A 15,586-nucleotide genomic window follows, 5' to 3' on the forward strand; every position below is an offset into this window, starting at 1 on the left:
AAATCCCACGGGAGAAGCCAATCATAGAGTTTCCTTTCTGGGCTTAGAGCTATTTACAGCAACACATGACGAGTCGCAGGAGAGCGATGCTGAATCACAGGCCCGGGCTGTGCCAGCAGGGTGTGGTCGCCCACTCCGCACATTCAGCCCTGCAAATAGTTTGGTGTCAGTGAGGATTTCCATGCACTCCTCTCCGGCTCACAGACCAGCCTGTGCCCGGCATAGAAATACACAACTAAACGCATTACAGCCACATGAATCCATATTTCTCAATCTACATACATACAAGACCGGGGGGGGTGGGGGAGGGGGGATTTACTAAAACTGGAGCATACCAAATCTGGTGCAGCTGTGCATAGAAGTAACCAATCAGCTTCCAGCATTTATTAAAAGGGGAAATATTGGACTGTGGGCGCCACAGTGTAAATCAGAAAAAAATATATGTGTGTGTGTATATATATGTATTACACACACATATACACACGTATATTTTTTCTGATTTACACTGTGGCGCTGACAATCCCATATTTCCCTTTTTAATATATGAATTATATATATATATATTTTTTTTTATATATTAAAAAGGGAAATATGGGATTGTCGGCGCCACAGTGTAAATCAGAAAAAAAAAATTATATTATATACACACACATATTTTACACGTATACATATATACAAATATATACACACAGACACCAAATGCTGCTCCTAAAATTAGTAAAAAGGAATACATGATAAAAAAAATACATATATGTAGAGGGCGGAAAACGCAAAAATAGAACCTCTAATTAATATACAGTGTAAACTATATTAATAAAGTGGACACATTTTTGCCTTTTTGCACCCTCTAAATTTTTTTTTTCTCCCAGGATTTATCATCAAAGCTTAATTGAACAAGCTGTAGTTAGAAGCCGATTGGCTATCATACACATCTGCACCAGATTCTGCGCGCACCCATTTTAGTAAATGTCCCTTAGGCTGGGTTCACACTGAAGCGATGCGGGAGCGCCGCAAATCCGCTGCGTTTTCCCGCATCGCATGCCTCCCACCGGCAGTTCACACTGCCCTATGCAGACTGCTGGGAGTGTCAGTGAAACCTTAATGACACCCCCAGATCAGTTCGCATATCGCAGTGTGATCTGCAAACTCGGACAGGAATCGGATCGCATGGTGTGAACACCCATGCGATCCGATTCTGCTGTGGACCAAAAAAAGGGTCCTGTGCGAGTTTGCGGCGGGTGCGATGCGAATTCAGCCATACTGTCTGTATGGCTGAACTCACATCGCACAGAGATCGGATGTGATTTGCACTGCAGTGCGGTGCGAATCACATCTGGTTCTCCCAGCCGCAGCAGTGTGAACCCAGCCTTAAGCCTCATACACACTATCAGATTTTCTGTTGATTTTTTTTCTTCAGATTTACCAAAACCATATAATATGAGGTCAAATCTTAGGAGTTTCAATTTGTATGCAATCCGGCAGGCCCTTCTACTACATGGTTTTGGTAAACCTGACGACAAAAATCAGCAGAAAATCTGATGGTGTGTATGGGGCTTTAGCTCTCGTTCACATTGGAGAGACTTGTCATGCGAATCGACAGGTCAAATCGCATGACAAGTCTCACCCCATTGTCGGCAACGGCCGTGTTCAAATCGGAGCGCTGCCGACTTTGCGGTGCCGCATTGATTTGAAAAAGCAGTTCCTGCACTACTTTGCTCCAACTTGGGTGCGATTTCAGCCCACAGACAAGCTCCTAAATGCAACACAGTTGGAAAGAAGTCGCAAGGCGGGGCCACAGGCAAAGTCGCACACGTTTGCCATCGTAGCAGTGTGAACTGAGCCTTAAAGCGGGAGTTCCGCCGTTTTTTTTTTTTTTTAAAGCCAGCAGCTACAAATACTGCAGCTGTTGACTTTTAAAATAATGACACTTACCCGCCCAGCGCACCCGCGATGTCGGCACCCGAAGCCGTTCTCTCGATCGTCTCTCGGGTGCTGCCGCCGCCATCTTGGGTATGGGAATCAGGAAGTGGAGCCTTGCGGCTTCATTTCCCGGTTCCCTACTGCGCATGCGCGAGTCGCGCTGCGCAATAAGGATGGTCCCCGCTGTCTCTGGGATCCGTGTTTCCCAGCAGGCAGCGGGGGACCTTCGGAAAGGGGCGTAGATTCTGTGGAAAGGGGCGTACCTTCTGCAGAATCTACGCCGGAAGTGGGTGCAGATACCTGTACTGAAAGGTGCCAATTGTGGCGCCGGAGGGGGGGGAGGGTTCCAATGAGCGGAAGCTCCACTTTAGGGTGGACCTCCACTTTAATATGGCGATTATTCATGAAGGCTCTGAGAATGCTGAGCTCATTTGTGCAAGTAGACCCCTTAGTGCAGGAGTTCTCAACATATGGAAGAGCGGGGGCCACTTAACCACTTCCTTACCGGGCACTTTGACCCCCTCCTGCCCAGGCCAATTTTCAGCTTTCAGCTCCTCCATACTTTGAATGACAATTGCGCGGTCATGCAACGCTGTACCAAAATTTATCATTTTTCTTCACACAAATAGAGCTTCCTTTTGGTGGGATTTAACCACTGAAAAAAAATGACGGCGGCAAAGTGGTTTTGATATCCTGACTGGACGTCACATGACGTCGGCAGGATATCAAGCCGCTGCGGCCCCCGGGGGTGCGCATTGCGGCGATTGTTGTTGCAGTGTGTCAGTCTGACACACCGCAACTCTGATCAGTCGTGTCCAATCGCGGCTGATCACGATGAAAACAGGAAGCTCCGACGATCGGCTTTTCTTCACTCGCATCTATTATATGCGAGTACATAAGAGCTTATCGGCTGCTCCTCTGATGGGGGGGGGGGTCTGTGCTGCGCAGCCCCCCCCCCCCCCCGAGGATACGCACACTGGACCACCAGGGATGTCACCATCAGGTATGCCACCCTAGACCACGAGGGATGCCAATCAGTGCCCACAATAGGCATAACTGATTGGCATTCATCAGTATCATCCATTAGTGTACATCAGTGCCATCAGTGCCCAACAATGCCACCCATCAGTGCCCATCCATGCCGCCTATGTGTACCCATCAGTGCCACCTCATTGGTGCCACCTCATCAGTGCCGCCTTAGCAGTGCCTTTCCATGAAGGAGAAAACTTACTTATCGACAAAGTTTTGTAACAGAAAAAACAACAAAAAAATTTTGTTTTTCAAAATTTTCGGTCTTTTGTTTTTTTATGTGTTTAGCAGAAAGTAAAAACCCCAGAGGCGATCAAATACCACCAAAAGAAAGCTCTATTTGCAGGAAGAAAATTATATAAGTTTGGGTACAGTGTAGCTCGACTGCGCAATTTTCAAAGGGCAACAGCGCTGAAAGCTGAAAATTGGTCTGGGCAGGGAGGTGTATAAGTGGCCGGTATTGAAGTGGTTAATCACTTCTGGGTTTTTTTTTTTTTTTTTGCTAAACAAAATAAGACCGAAAATTGTGAAAAAAACAAAACAAAACCACAAAATGTTTTTTCCGATTTTGTTTTACAAATTTTTCTCCTGCACTGATGGGCACTGATGAGGCTGCACCGATAGGTGGCACGGAGAGGCGGCACGGAGAGGCGGCACCGATAGGTTGCACTGATGATGAGGAACTGATTTGCAGCACATTAGGGTGCCAAGGTGGCTGATGTCCCTCCCTTTAACAGAAGCTGCAGCTTTTTTTTGCCTTCATTCCGACAGCATGAAGGGGGGAAAAAAAAAAAAAGATACCCGGCATCTGTTTATTTCTGTGACCAGCTGTCAATGGCCGACGTGCTGCAATTGGCCCTTTACCTGAACTATGATCAGCCAGGTCTCACAGAGCGTGCTGCCTGTTCGCCCCCAGCCTGAGAACGGGAGGACGTCTATGGATGCCCTCCCAGCAATTTAAGCCGGCTATAGCGCGGGCGGCAAGTGGTGGTTTGGTAAGGGGTCACGGAACACATTGATATTAAACGATTCGGAATTTTGATTTTTCTTACCAGGATTCCTGGAATTTCTTCATCACGGCAGGCCGGTCCTGATTCCGTCTCCTCCTGAACCATCGCTCCACTTGCAATGTTGTGCGGTTGATCTTCTTTGCCAAGCCATAAACGTCCGCCTATAAAAGAGAAGCTACAGTTACTTACATGGCACTGACACCGACACCATCTGCCTGGCATTTCTATATTTTCCTGTGGATTTCCTCCTGATACTTCAGTTTCCTCCCACTACCCACAGCCGTACTGCCAGGTGAATTATCCTGTGACCCAATCAGTGCTCGAGTATGTAATCTTTATGGCTGTGGTAGGGACACTCCGTCATTTTGAAAACCATTTATTTTTCTTTCACTTCACAATTATGTGTCACTTTGTGTTGGTCCATCACATAAAATCCCAATAAAATACATTTACGTTTTTGGTTGCAACATGAAAAAATGTGTAAAATTTTAAGGGGTATGAATACTTTTTCAAGGCACTGGATGTGAACCGAGCCTGAGGTTTGTTAGTTATCCACTTAAGGACTGAGCCTCTGAGATTTGTTGTTTACAAGTTAAAAACAGTTTTTTTTTTTTGCAAGAAAATTACTCAGAACCCCCAAACATTATACTTTTTTTTTTTCTAACACCCTAGAGCAGCGATTCTCAACCAGGGTTCCTCCAGAGGTTGTAGGGGTTCCTTCAGCATTGGGCAATTTCTGCCTCTCAGATAAGTTCCCACCAACACCATTGATTTTTTTAGCTATCTGTAAGGAGTTAATTCTTCCCAATGACTACAAGTGTAAGGACCATTCTTCCCACTGACCATCACACTAATGTATCATGAGTTTTTAGAATTTTTAGAAGGGGTTCCCCGAGACCAGAGAACTATTTCAAGGGTTCCTCTGTGTTGAAAAGGTTGAGAAAGGCTGTTCTAGAGAATAAAATGGCGGTCGGTGCAATACTTTGTCACACCGTATTTGCGCAGCCGTCTTTTTGGAAAAAATACTTTTTTTTTTAATTAAAAAATAAGACAACAGTAAAGTTAGCCCTTTTTTTTTATATTGTGAAAGATAATGTTACGCCGAGTAAACTGATACCCAACATGCCACGCTTGAAAATTGCGCCCGCTCGTGGAACGGCGACAAACTTTTACCATTAAAAATATCCATAGGTGACATTTAAAAAAAAAATTCTACCGGTTGCAAGTTTTGAGTTACAGAGGAGTTTAAGGGCTAGAATTATTGCTCTCGCTCTACCGATCGCGGCGATACCTCACATGCGTGGTTTAACACAGTTTTCATATGCGGGGCGCTACTCACGTAGGTATTCGCTTCTGCACGCAAGCTCGTCGGGACGGGGCGTGTTTAATTTTTTTTTTTTACATTTATTTTACCTTTTTGTTTTTTATATTTATACTGTTTAAAAAAAAAAATTGTGTCACTTTTATTCCTATTACAAGGAATGTAAACATCCCTTGTAATAGAAAAAAAAAGCATGACAGGACCTCTTAAATATGAGATCAAAATGACCTCACATCTCATTTACACCAAAATGCAAAAATAAATATTTGTAATTAAAAAAAAAATAGATAAAAAAAAAAACATTTCCCTTTAAGAGCTATGGGTGGAAGTGATGTTTTGACGTCGCTTCCGCCCCGCAACGTTATGGAGATAGATGGGGGGCCATCTTCCCCTCACTCCTCTCCATGCCCAGCAAGGGTGAAGATCCGAACGCCTCCGCCACTGCCAATGGGCCACAGTAAGGAGGGCGCCGGAGTGCGGCAGGAGGGGGGCTCTCTCCCACCACCGATAAAAGTGATCTCACGGCGAATCCGCAGCAGAGACCACTCTTATCGGAAACTGCAGCTAGCTGCTGCCATAACAACGTTATTCCTCTTCAAACAGCTGGAGGGCGACGAAGCGCGGTGGGAGGGGGGGGGGGCCTCTACCGCCGCCGATAAAAGTGATCTCGCAGCGAATCTACAGCAGAGACCACTCTTATGGGAAACTGCAGCTAGCTGCTGCCATAACAATGGTATTCCTCTTCAAACAGCCGACGTATAGCGACGGTGGGCCGTCCGGAAAAAAAAAACAAAAAAAAAAAACATCTCCTGACTTTTTTTGGCTCCAAGATTGAAAAGCAAATTTCTCCAGCCCTGGCTTAAAGCTCATCATATTTGCTTTGCAGCACTGGGGTCCTCCGTTGGTTGGGGGTTTCCTCCCACACCCCGAAGACATGCTGGTAGGTTAACCGGCTCCTGTCTAGTATGTGTATGTATACAAGATAGGGACCTTAGATTGTAAGCTCATTGAGGGCAGAGACGGATGTGAACGTGGCAGGGACCGTATGTAAAGTGCAGAATATATTGTTAGTGCTATATACACCAATTAACCATAACATTATGACCACTGACAGGTAACGCGAATAACATTGGATTATCTTGTTACAATGGCATCTGAAAGTGGGTGGGATTTATTAGGCAGCAAGTGAACATGTTGTCCCTGAAGCTGATGTGCTGAAAGCAGACAAAATGGGCAAACCTAAGGATTTGAGCGACTTTGTAGGGCCAAATTGCAATGGCTAGACGACTCGGTCAGATCAACGCCAAAAGGGCAGCTCTTGTGGGATGTTCCCGGTCTGCGGTGGTCAGGACCGACCAGAAGTAGTCCAAGGAAGGAAAAGTAGCCAACCGGTGACAGGATCGTGGGCAACCAAGACTCATTGATGGAGGTGGGGATGGAAGGCCAGTCCAATCCAACAGAAGACCTACTGGACCTCAAAATTACTGAAAAGGTTTCTCAGGGGTTGGGCTTGTCCCCCTAGTTCCAGTGAAGGGAACTCTTAAGGCGTCAGCACACCAAGCCATTTTGGACAATTTCATGCTCCCAACTTTGTGGGAACAGTTTTTGGGGATGGACCCTTTCTGTTCCAACATGACTGCGCACCAGTGCACCAAGCAAGGTCCATAAAGACATGGGTGATCCAGTTTGGGGTGGAGGAACTTGACTGGCCTGCACAGAGTTCTGACCTCAACCTGATAGAACACCTTTGGGATGAATTAGAGCGGAGACTGCGAGCCAGGTCTATTCGTCCAACATCAGTGCCTGACCTCACAAATGCTCTTCTGGGAGAATGGTCAAACATTCCCATAGACACACTCCTAAACCTTGTAGACGGCCTTCCCAGAAGAGCTGAAGTTGCTATAGCTGCAAAGGGCGGGCCAACTCAATACTGAACGCTACGGACTAAGACTGGGTGCCATTAAAGTTCATGTGCGTGTAAAGGAAGGTGTCCCAATACTTTTAGTGATATAGTGTATGTAATAATATATGTTTGTTTTTTTATTTTGCACTGTGAACACATGTTGCTTTTTTCTTAGCACAACACGTTATTATTTTAGGTCATGTGATACATCCAGGCTTAGTAAAAGGTAACATCTGATCTACACCTTTGTCTGCGATGTAAACCCGACATGTGATGTTGAGAGCGTCACCCACAGAGAAAACACTGGCACAATAATCCAACAGATCCACATTCCTATTGTTAGCTTAACAAAGCTGTCCCTTTAAACAGCTGATCCAGTGTAATGTCTGGGGGCAGCCGGGGTCCTTGTGTCTGTGGGCAATGGGAATCTGGTAGCTGGCAGTGATCAGGGGGCAGACAAGACCAAATCAGGGGCACCTCACTTGGCACACGATTGGAAGATGTTAACATTTATTTAACCACTTCAATACCGGGCACTAACACCCCCCCCCCCCCTCTCCTGCCCAGGCCAATTTTCAGCTTTCAGCGCTGTCCCACTTTGAATGACAATTGTGCCGTTGTGCAGCACTGTACCCCAAATACATTTTTAATCATTTTCTTCACACAAATAGAGCTTTATTTTGGTGGTATTTAACCACCACTGGGTTTCATTTTTTTGCTAAAAAACAAAAACAAAATACCAAAAATTTTGAAAAAAAAATAAAAAGTAAAAATAAAAAAAGGGTTTCTTACTTTGTCAGAAAATTTTGTAAATAAGAAATTTTTCTCCTTCACTGATGTGGGCTGATGAGGTGGCACCGATATGCAGCACTGGTGGGCACTGATATGCAGTACTGATATGTGGCACTGATGAGTGGCACTGGTGGGCACAGATATGCAGCACTAATACGCACTGATAGGCGGCACTGGTGGGCACAGATATGCAGCATTGATACACTGCACTGATGGGCACAGACTGGGTGTCACTAACGGGCACTGCTGGGGCTGCATTGTAATCAGGGCACAGATTACCTTTTCGCATATTCCGTGAGGAGATGCTGCTGATCGGCTCTCCTTACCTCACCTGATAAACGGCACTTCCTTGTTTACATGTGATCAGCTGTGATTGGACACAGCCGATCACATGGGTAAGAGCCACGTCATTGTCTCTTTAATGAGATCGGGGTTGTGCCGTGTCCCAGGAACATGGCGTCTTTGCCATTGAAGGGAGCGCGCTTTGCCATTGAAGGCCACAGGGAGCGCGCTTTGCCATTGAAGGCCACAGGGAGCGCGCTTTGCCACTGAAGGCCACAGGGAGCGCGCTTTGCCACTGAAGGCCACAGGGAGCGCGCTTTGCCACTGAAGGCCACAGGGAGCGCGCTTTGCCACTGAAGGCCACAGGGAGCGCGCTTTGCCACTGAAGGCCACAGGGAGCGCGCTTTGCCACTGAAGGCCACAGGGAGCGCGCTTTGCCACTGAAGGCCACAGGGAGCGCGCTTTGCCATTGAAGGCCACAGGGAGCGCGCTTTGCCATTGAAGGCCACAGGGAGCGCGCTTTGCCATTGAAGGCCACAGGGAGCCCGCTTTGCCATTGAAGGCCACAGGGGCACGCTTTGCCATTGAAGGCCACAGGGGCACGCTTTGCCATTGAAGTCAATAGGGAAGAACTTTTGCTTTGAAGTCAATAGGAAGGAGCTTTTGCATTGAAGTCAGTAGGGAGCTTTTATGCAATGAAGTCAATAGGGAGCGTTTATGCAATGAAGTCAATAGGGGGAGTATATGCAATGAAGTCAATGAGACAGGATTTTGCATTGAACCCAATGGGACAGGATTTTGCATTGAAGTCAATAGGACGCAGCATGCCATTATCAGCACCTTTTCTCTTTTTCTTATCGGCAAAGCGCCGATAACCCTATTTTTGGCTGATAAATTTCTGCAGCTGATGCGTCGGTGCATCCCTAATCAACATACATATTTTGTGTGAGTAACACAGAAAGGACTGAGGTGAGCAGGTTCACATTAACACCAGGAAACTAGGATTTGCAGAATCAGCACCGGCAGCCTCCGTATTTCCTGTAAGTGGGATACGATCACCAATGACACATCTGACAGATGTTTGAAAAACTGCTGTATCCAGCCAATAATGGGCTCAGAGGCGACAAAAACACAGGAAACTGTTGCAAGTTTTGTTAATGAGGAATTCAACCCTTCACCGTGCCACCTAAAAATCACATCGCCGTATATTCTTATGCCTACTGTTTTTTCTATTATTTCTGCTCCCGAGGAGGTTGGCATCACCTTTTAATAATCCTTCCAAATACTTCTACAATATTGCTTCTGCCCATACAAAGCAATCACTGACTGGATGAGGTGGGGAGTGGTGGGGAGGGGTGGGGGGGCCGTGACATAACGATCTCTACCTCATCCAATCAGAGAACGCTTTTCAGTCACTGAGAAAGTGGAAAGCACTCCATGAATGGCACCCATGCTGAGCAAGCAACCTCCTGTGTTCATTAAGCAGCAGTGCAGCTACTCAGGAGTTGTCGCATGTAAACGCTGTCGGGCCCGTTCACAGGTGCGAATGTGGCCTTACAGGCCAGCAAGGAAGATGGGACACATTACTGCATGTACTTTGTTCCATCAGGAACTAAATACTGTAAAGGTCTTTTTCACACGGGCAGCAGTAAAAACCAGCTGCTGAGCCATGGTTTTACCGTCCAACTAAAAAGAGAACATGCATTCACTCAGGGCTGTACACTCTGAAGCCACAACAAAAATGATACCTCCCTGTCACGTTGGGAAAGCATGAGCATCACCAAATGTGACCCAATCAAGCGAATGGGGCCACGTTGCAGACAAGTGCTTGTTACACAGTGATTTTTTTTCAGTCTGAACGTGCTGGAATGCCTTTCCACCACCTCCAGCGGCCCAGTCTTCACCAGCCTGTCATTTAACATCAAAGATATAAGAGGATGTTTTCTGTACCACTCACTTCCTTCACCAGCTTCTGTGTGCTAGTGCCGGCATCCAGGGTAAGTGCCTCACGTCTGTTGATGGAACATGCACACAAGTTGACACAAAGGGGTTTGAATGGCTGTTAAAGGTAACCATCCTCACCTGCAATCTGTTTGCTTGTAATTAGTGTGTGTGTATAAAAAGGTTAATGAGTTTCTGGACTCCTGACAGACCCTTGCATCTTTCATCCAGTGCTGCACTGACATTTCTGGATTCTGAGTCATGGGGAAAGCAAAAGAATTGTGGGAAAAATATAAACAGGAAAGAGATATAAAAAGATATCCAAGGAATTGAGAATGCCAATCAGCAGTGTTCAAACTCTAATCAAGAATTGGAAAATTAGAGGTTCTGTTGAAACCAAACCACGGTCAGGTAGACCAACTAAAATTTCAGCCACAACTGCCAGGAAAATTGTTCAGGATGCAAATAAAACCCCACAAATAACTTCAGGTGAAATACAGGACTCTCTGATAACATGTGGTGTGGCGGTTTCAAAATGCACAATAAGGAGGCACTTGAAGAAAGATGGGCTGCATGGTCGAGTCGCCAGAAGAAAGACATTACTACACGAATGTCACAAAATATCCCACTTATAATACACCAAACAGCACAGAGACAAGCCTCAAACCTTCTGGCACAAAGTCATTAGGATTGCTGAGACCAAAATTTAGCTTTTTGGCCACAACCATAAACACTACATTTGGAGAGGAGACAACAAGGCCTATGATGAAAGGTCCACCATTCCTACTGTGAAACACGGAGGTGAATCGCTGATGTTTTGGGGATGTGTGAGATACAAAGGCACAGGAAATTTGGTCAAAATTGATGGCAAGATGAATGCAGTATGTTATCAAAAAATACTGGAGAAACATTTGTATTCATCAGTCAGGAAGCTGCGCATGGGACGTACTTGGACATCCCAACATGACAATGATCCAAAACACAAGGCCAAGTCCACCTGTCATTGGCTACAGCAGAATAAAGTGGAGGTTCTGGAGAGGACATCTCAGTCTCCTGACCTCAATATCATTGAGCCACTCTGGGGAGATGTCGAACGTACCGTTCATACAAGACAGCCCAAGAATTTACAGGAACTGGAGGCTTTTTGCCAAGAGGAATGGGCAGCTTTACCATCTGAGAAGATGATGAAGAGCCTCATCCACAAATACCACAAAAGACTTCATGAGCTGTCATTGATGTTAAGGGGGCAATACAGGGTATTAAAAACTGGGGTATGTAAACTTTTGATCAGGGTCATTTCTGTTGTCATTATGATTTAAAAAGAGTAAACACAGTTTAGCTTCAGCCAAACACTAACCATGAGTGAAAGAAAATTTTGTGTTATCATTCATATTCTCTGAAAAATGGTCATGAAATCATAACTTCCAGGGTGTGTAAACTTATGAGCACAACTGTATATATACCTGCATACATACGGGATCCTGCTCTTCCGGGTAGAGAGCGCGAGCGCACAGCTTGAGCTGCGATTAGTTACAGCACAAGCTGATCAGCGGGTGCCGGCCAATGGGTGACCGCTGGCACCTGCTGACCAGCGAGGAGGAACACAGGATGGAACTCTGTAAATGTAAACAATACAGAGCTCTGTCCTGTCAGCAGGGATGTGTTGGGTTTCTATTTCCCTGCAAAGCACATCTCTTAGTAAAAGCTCCTCACACAGGACACAAACACAGGTTAGGCACACATTTAATCCTTTGATCGTCCTGGATGCCCGGACCTTAGTACAGTGAAAGTGTATATTTTTAGCACTATGTGGTAAGGGTGCAGCACTGTACTAAAGGAGAGCTGCGGATGACGGAGGTACGTAAACTGACCACTGTGTCAGGGTTCAGCAGCCATGATAAACTGTGGTCAGTGTACGGGGGGGGGGGGGCTAGCCAGGCAGGATCAGACAGATTTTTTTAGGTTATACAGGGGGTTTTAGGGGTTTTTTTTTTTTGGAGCCAAGGAACCTGTCACAGGGACAGTAAATGTAAGTCATGTCCCCCATTTTTTTTTATTTTTTTTTTGTATGTTATGTATTCCTCAGTCCTGTCCTATGCTTGCTACACATCCCCTGACCACACCATTTATTTTGCATCACTTTATTTACCTTCCCAGAGGAATGGTGGAACTGGGGACGGGGTTGGGGAGTTGGAATGGGGGAGAGAGAGTTCCTGCACCTAATCTCAGAGTAAAAAAAAAAGCCCCGCATATACAGTAAAATGCCCATTCAGCTGTCAAAAAAAGTGGGCATTCAGGAGGCACAGTATCGCCTGCTAATTGCTTGGAAGCCGCTTGTGAAAAGAGATCCAACTTCAAACTGCAAGTGTGAACAAGCCCTAAAAAAAAGTGATAATTCTTCTTTAATACATATGCATGCCCTGCTGTTAGTATGATGGCCAGAACTGGATGCCAGGAAGCCAAAAAAATGGCATGAGGCGGTGTTATTCACAGTTGACACAAGAAGTGTTCTGGACGGGTAGGTCTACCATATCAGTACGAAGCACATTTGTACTTCAACTATTCCCAGTGGCATCTGGAGTGTTTCTCCAGGGCGGATCGTATTCCACAGAGGGCACAGCTGAGATCACAGCTACTACTTGCTGGAAATATGTGAAGGTTTCATTTTTAATTTGTGCCACATACCGACCCCGGGGATCCTGATTACAGGAACGCACTGTGCCAGGAAACAATACAGGATTTGCATGTCTGTACAATGTGTGCTACGTGTTGTGTTTTCACAGACAAATCATTCGGGCGATCAAACGTTCTCTATATGAAAATGTAGCAAAATGTTTATTTAATTTTCTGTTAAAAGTGATCCTGTACACTACAAACACATTTAAAGTGGATTTGCATGTTTTATGTAAAGCTGGACTCCGGCCAAAACAGCTAACTACACAGCAGTGGTGTAAGTAGAACCATCAAGGCCCAGTTGCAAGAAACTATGAAGGGTCCCCTGACCGGGACATGCCCACTTATCCTGGGGCCATTTATTCCCATCATGGGACCCTTTATTGTTGTCCTGCAGTGGGCCACCTTTCTGCCCTCTTGGGCCCCCCCCCCCCCCCCCCACAGTGGCGGAAAACCAGAGCTCAGACGCAAGTGCGACCTTGGTAGTCCGTCCACTGGTGTCAATATTTTTTTTTTGTTTTATATTCTTACTTTTTTTATTACAATTAAATTTTTAATTTTTATATATATATATATATATATATATATATATATATATATATATATATATATATATATATATATATATATATATATATATATATATATATATATATATATATATATATATATATATATATATATATATATATATATATATATATATATATATATATATATTTTTTTTTTAGGACCCCCATTGGGTCTAAACAGACCCCTGATGTCTCACTTTTGGCTTTGGTGAAATATCAGTGGTTTGTCTCACTTTTGAGACAGAGAGAGGGACTGAGGACACAGATTCATCTCGGCCTCGGCTGCACAGAATGAATGAACAGGAATAACACACACACAGTGTACTATGCTCCAGCTATGAATGAAATAAAAAAAAAAAAAAAAATGTACCAATCGCTGACTTCTATTCAATAAAGCGGGGGTGCGCCCACCGCTGCAAAAAAATAAAAGCAAGCAGCTGCACATACTGCATCTGCTGACTTTTAATAATCGGACACTAAGGCCCCTTTCACACGGGATGGGATCAGTAATGGTCCGCCCCGTGATGATCCGCTCACTCAGCGGGGATCGCTCCGTTGTCCCCGCTGAGCCAGCGGCGGACAGGGCGGTCTCCGCACACTGTGCAGGGACCGCCCTGTCAGCTCTCCGTTCTCCTCTATAGGGGATCGGATGAACACGGACCGTCTGTCCGTGTTCATCCAATCCACTCTGCAGACGGATAGAAAAAATAGGATTTTCCTCTGTCTGCAGAATCGGACATTAGCGGAGGCGGTCGATAGCGGGTGTCTGCGGATGTTTATCCCATAGGAATGCATGTATGTCCGTATTTTATCCGCAAATGGATGGATGAAATACGGACATACTGTCCGCATGTGTGAAAGGGGCCTTACCTGTCCTGGAGTCCAGCGATGTTGGCGCCGCAGCTGATGTTTCCATCAGCTGTCGGGTGCATGCCGCCTCCATTGCGAGCAAGGGAACCCGGAAATGTAGCCTTAAGACTTCACGCCGGGAATCTTACTGCGCATGTGCGAGGCTCCGATCCTCTCTCCTACTGGCCCGGCGGCGGGGGAAGGAGGAGGGAGCCCGAGCAGTGATGCAAATATACGCGGCTGAGGCTCCCGGAAGTTGGGTCAGGATACCTGTTAAAGACAGGTATCCTGTCCCCCCTCCCCGAAAGGTGGCAAATGTGGCACTGGAGGGGGGGAGGTGTACAATGAGCGGATGTTCCATTTTTGGGTGGAACTCCCCTTTAAGACAAAGGAGGGACCAGTAAATGACACAGGGCAGGAAGGGGGTATAAGAGCCCAGTAAGCAAGTGGGTAGCCTGCAAGGGAAGCTGCATGAAGCCGTCCTCACTGGTCCCTGCTTGTCTTCTGGGACCTGCGTGTCTCCCGGGGGGGGGGGGGGTATGGGGGCGGTTTATTAGGGGCCAAACATGGTGTAGAAACATGGTGTAGATTGCCACGGAATCTGCGGTGATCTATCATTGGAAGTGGAAGCAAATACCTCTATTAGACAGGTATCTGTTCCTCCCTCTCCCCTGAAAGGTGCCAAATGTGACACCGGAGGGGGGGGGGATTAACAGGAAAAGCGGAAGTTAAATTTTTGGGTGGAACTCCGCTTTAAATGTACAGAATGCAAAGCCTTTATAACCACTTTAACTGAGCAAGCTGATGCTAGAAGCTGATTGGATACTTTGAACAACTGCTCCAGTTTTAGACCCCCCTTTCACACTGCTAGCGTTTTTCAGGCGCTACAGGGCTAAAAAAAAGCGCCTGAAAAAAGCGGCACCTTTTCTTTCACACTGGAGCGGTGCGCTGGCAGGGCATCACAAAAAGTCCTGCCAGCAGCTTCTTTGGAGCGGTGAACTCACCGTTCCTCCACTGCTGCTCCCCATTGAAATCAATGGGGCAGCGCTGTGATACCGCTGGCAAAACGCGGGCGGATCTAACCCCTTTATAGCGCCACTGAAACGACGGTAAAGTGGTGCTAAAAATAACAGGCTTTCACACTGGAGCGGTGCGCTGGCAGGGCGCCACAAAAAGTCCTGCCAGCAGCTTTTTTTGAGCTGTGAACTCACCGCTGCTCCCCATTGAAATCAATGGGGCAGCGCTGCGATACCGGTGGCGGTTTGTGGGCAGATTTAACCCCTTTTTCAGCCTA

At 46.1% G+C, this 15,586-nt stretch overlaps 1 protein-coding gene across 1 annotated transcript in view; it reads right to left on the reverse strand.

Moving 5' to 3' along the window:
* LOC143959298 (ceramide synthase 2-like) overlaps positions 1-15,586 on the reverse strand; it is a gene marked incomplete in the record, with an annotated part of 213,869 nt that overhangs the window by 49,135 nt on the left and 149,148 nt on the right. Inside the window, 1 exon segment of the mRNA XM_077467980.1 lies at positions 4,002-4,120. Coding sequence (XP_077324106.1) covers positions 4,002-4,120 — 119 coding nt within the window.

This window comes from Lithobates pipiens, unplaced genomic scaffold, assembly GCF_037356315.1.
Source record: "Lithobates pipiens isolate NorthernLeopardFrog02 unplaced genomic scaffold, aLitPip1_a1.2 Scaffold_7, whole genome shotgun sequence".
NCBI lineage: Eukaryota > Metazoa > Chordata > Amphibia > Anura > Ranidae > Lithobates > Lithobates pipiens.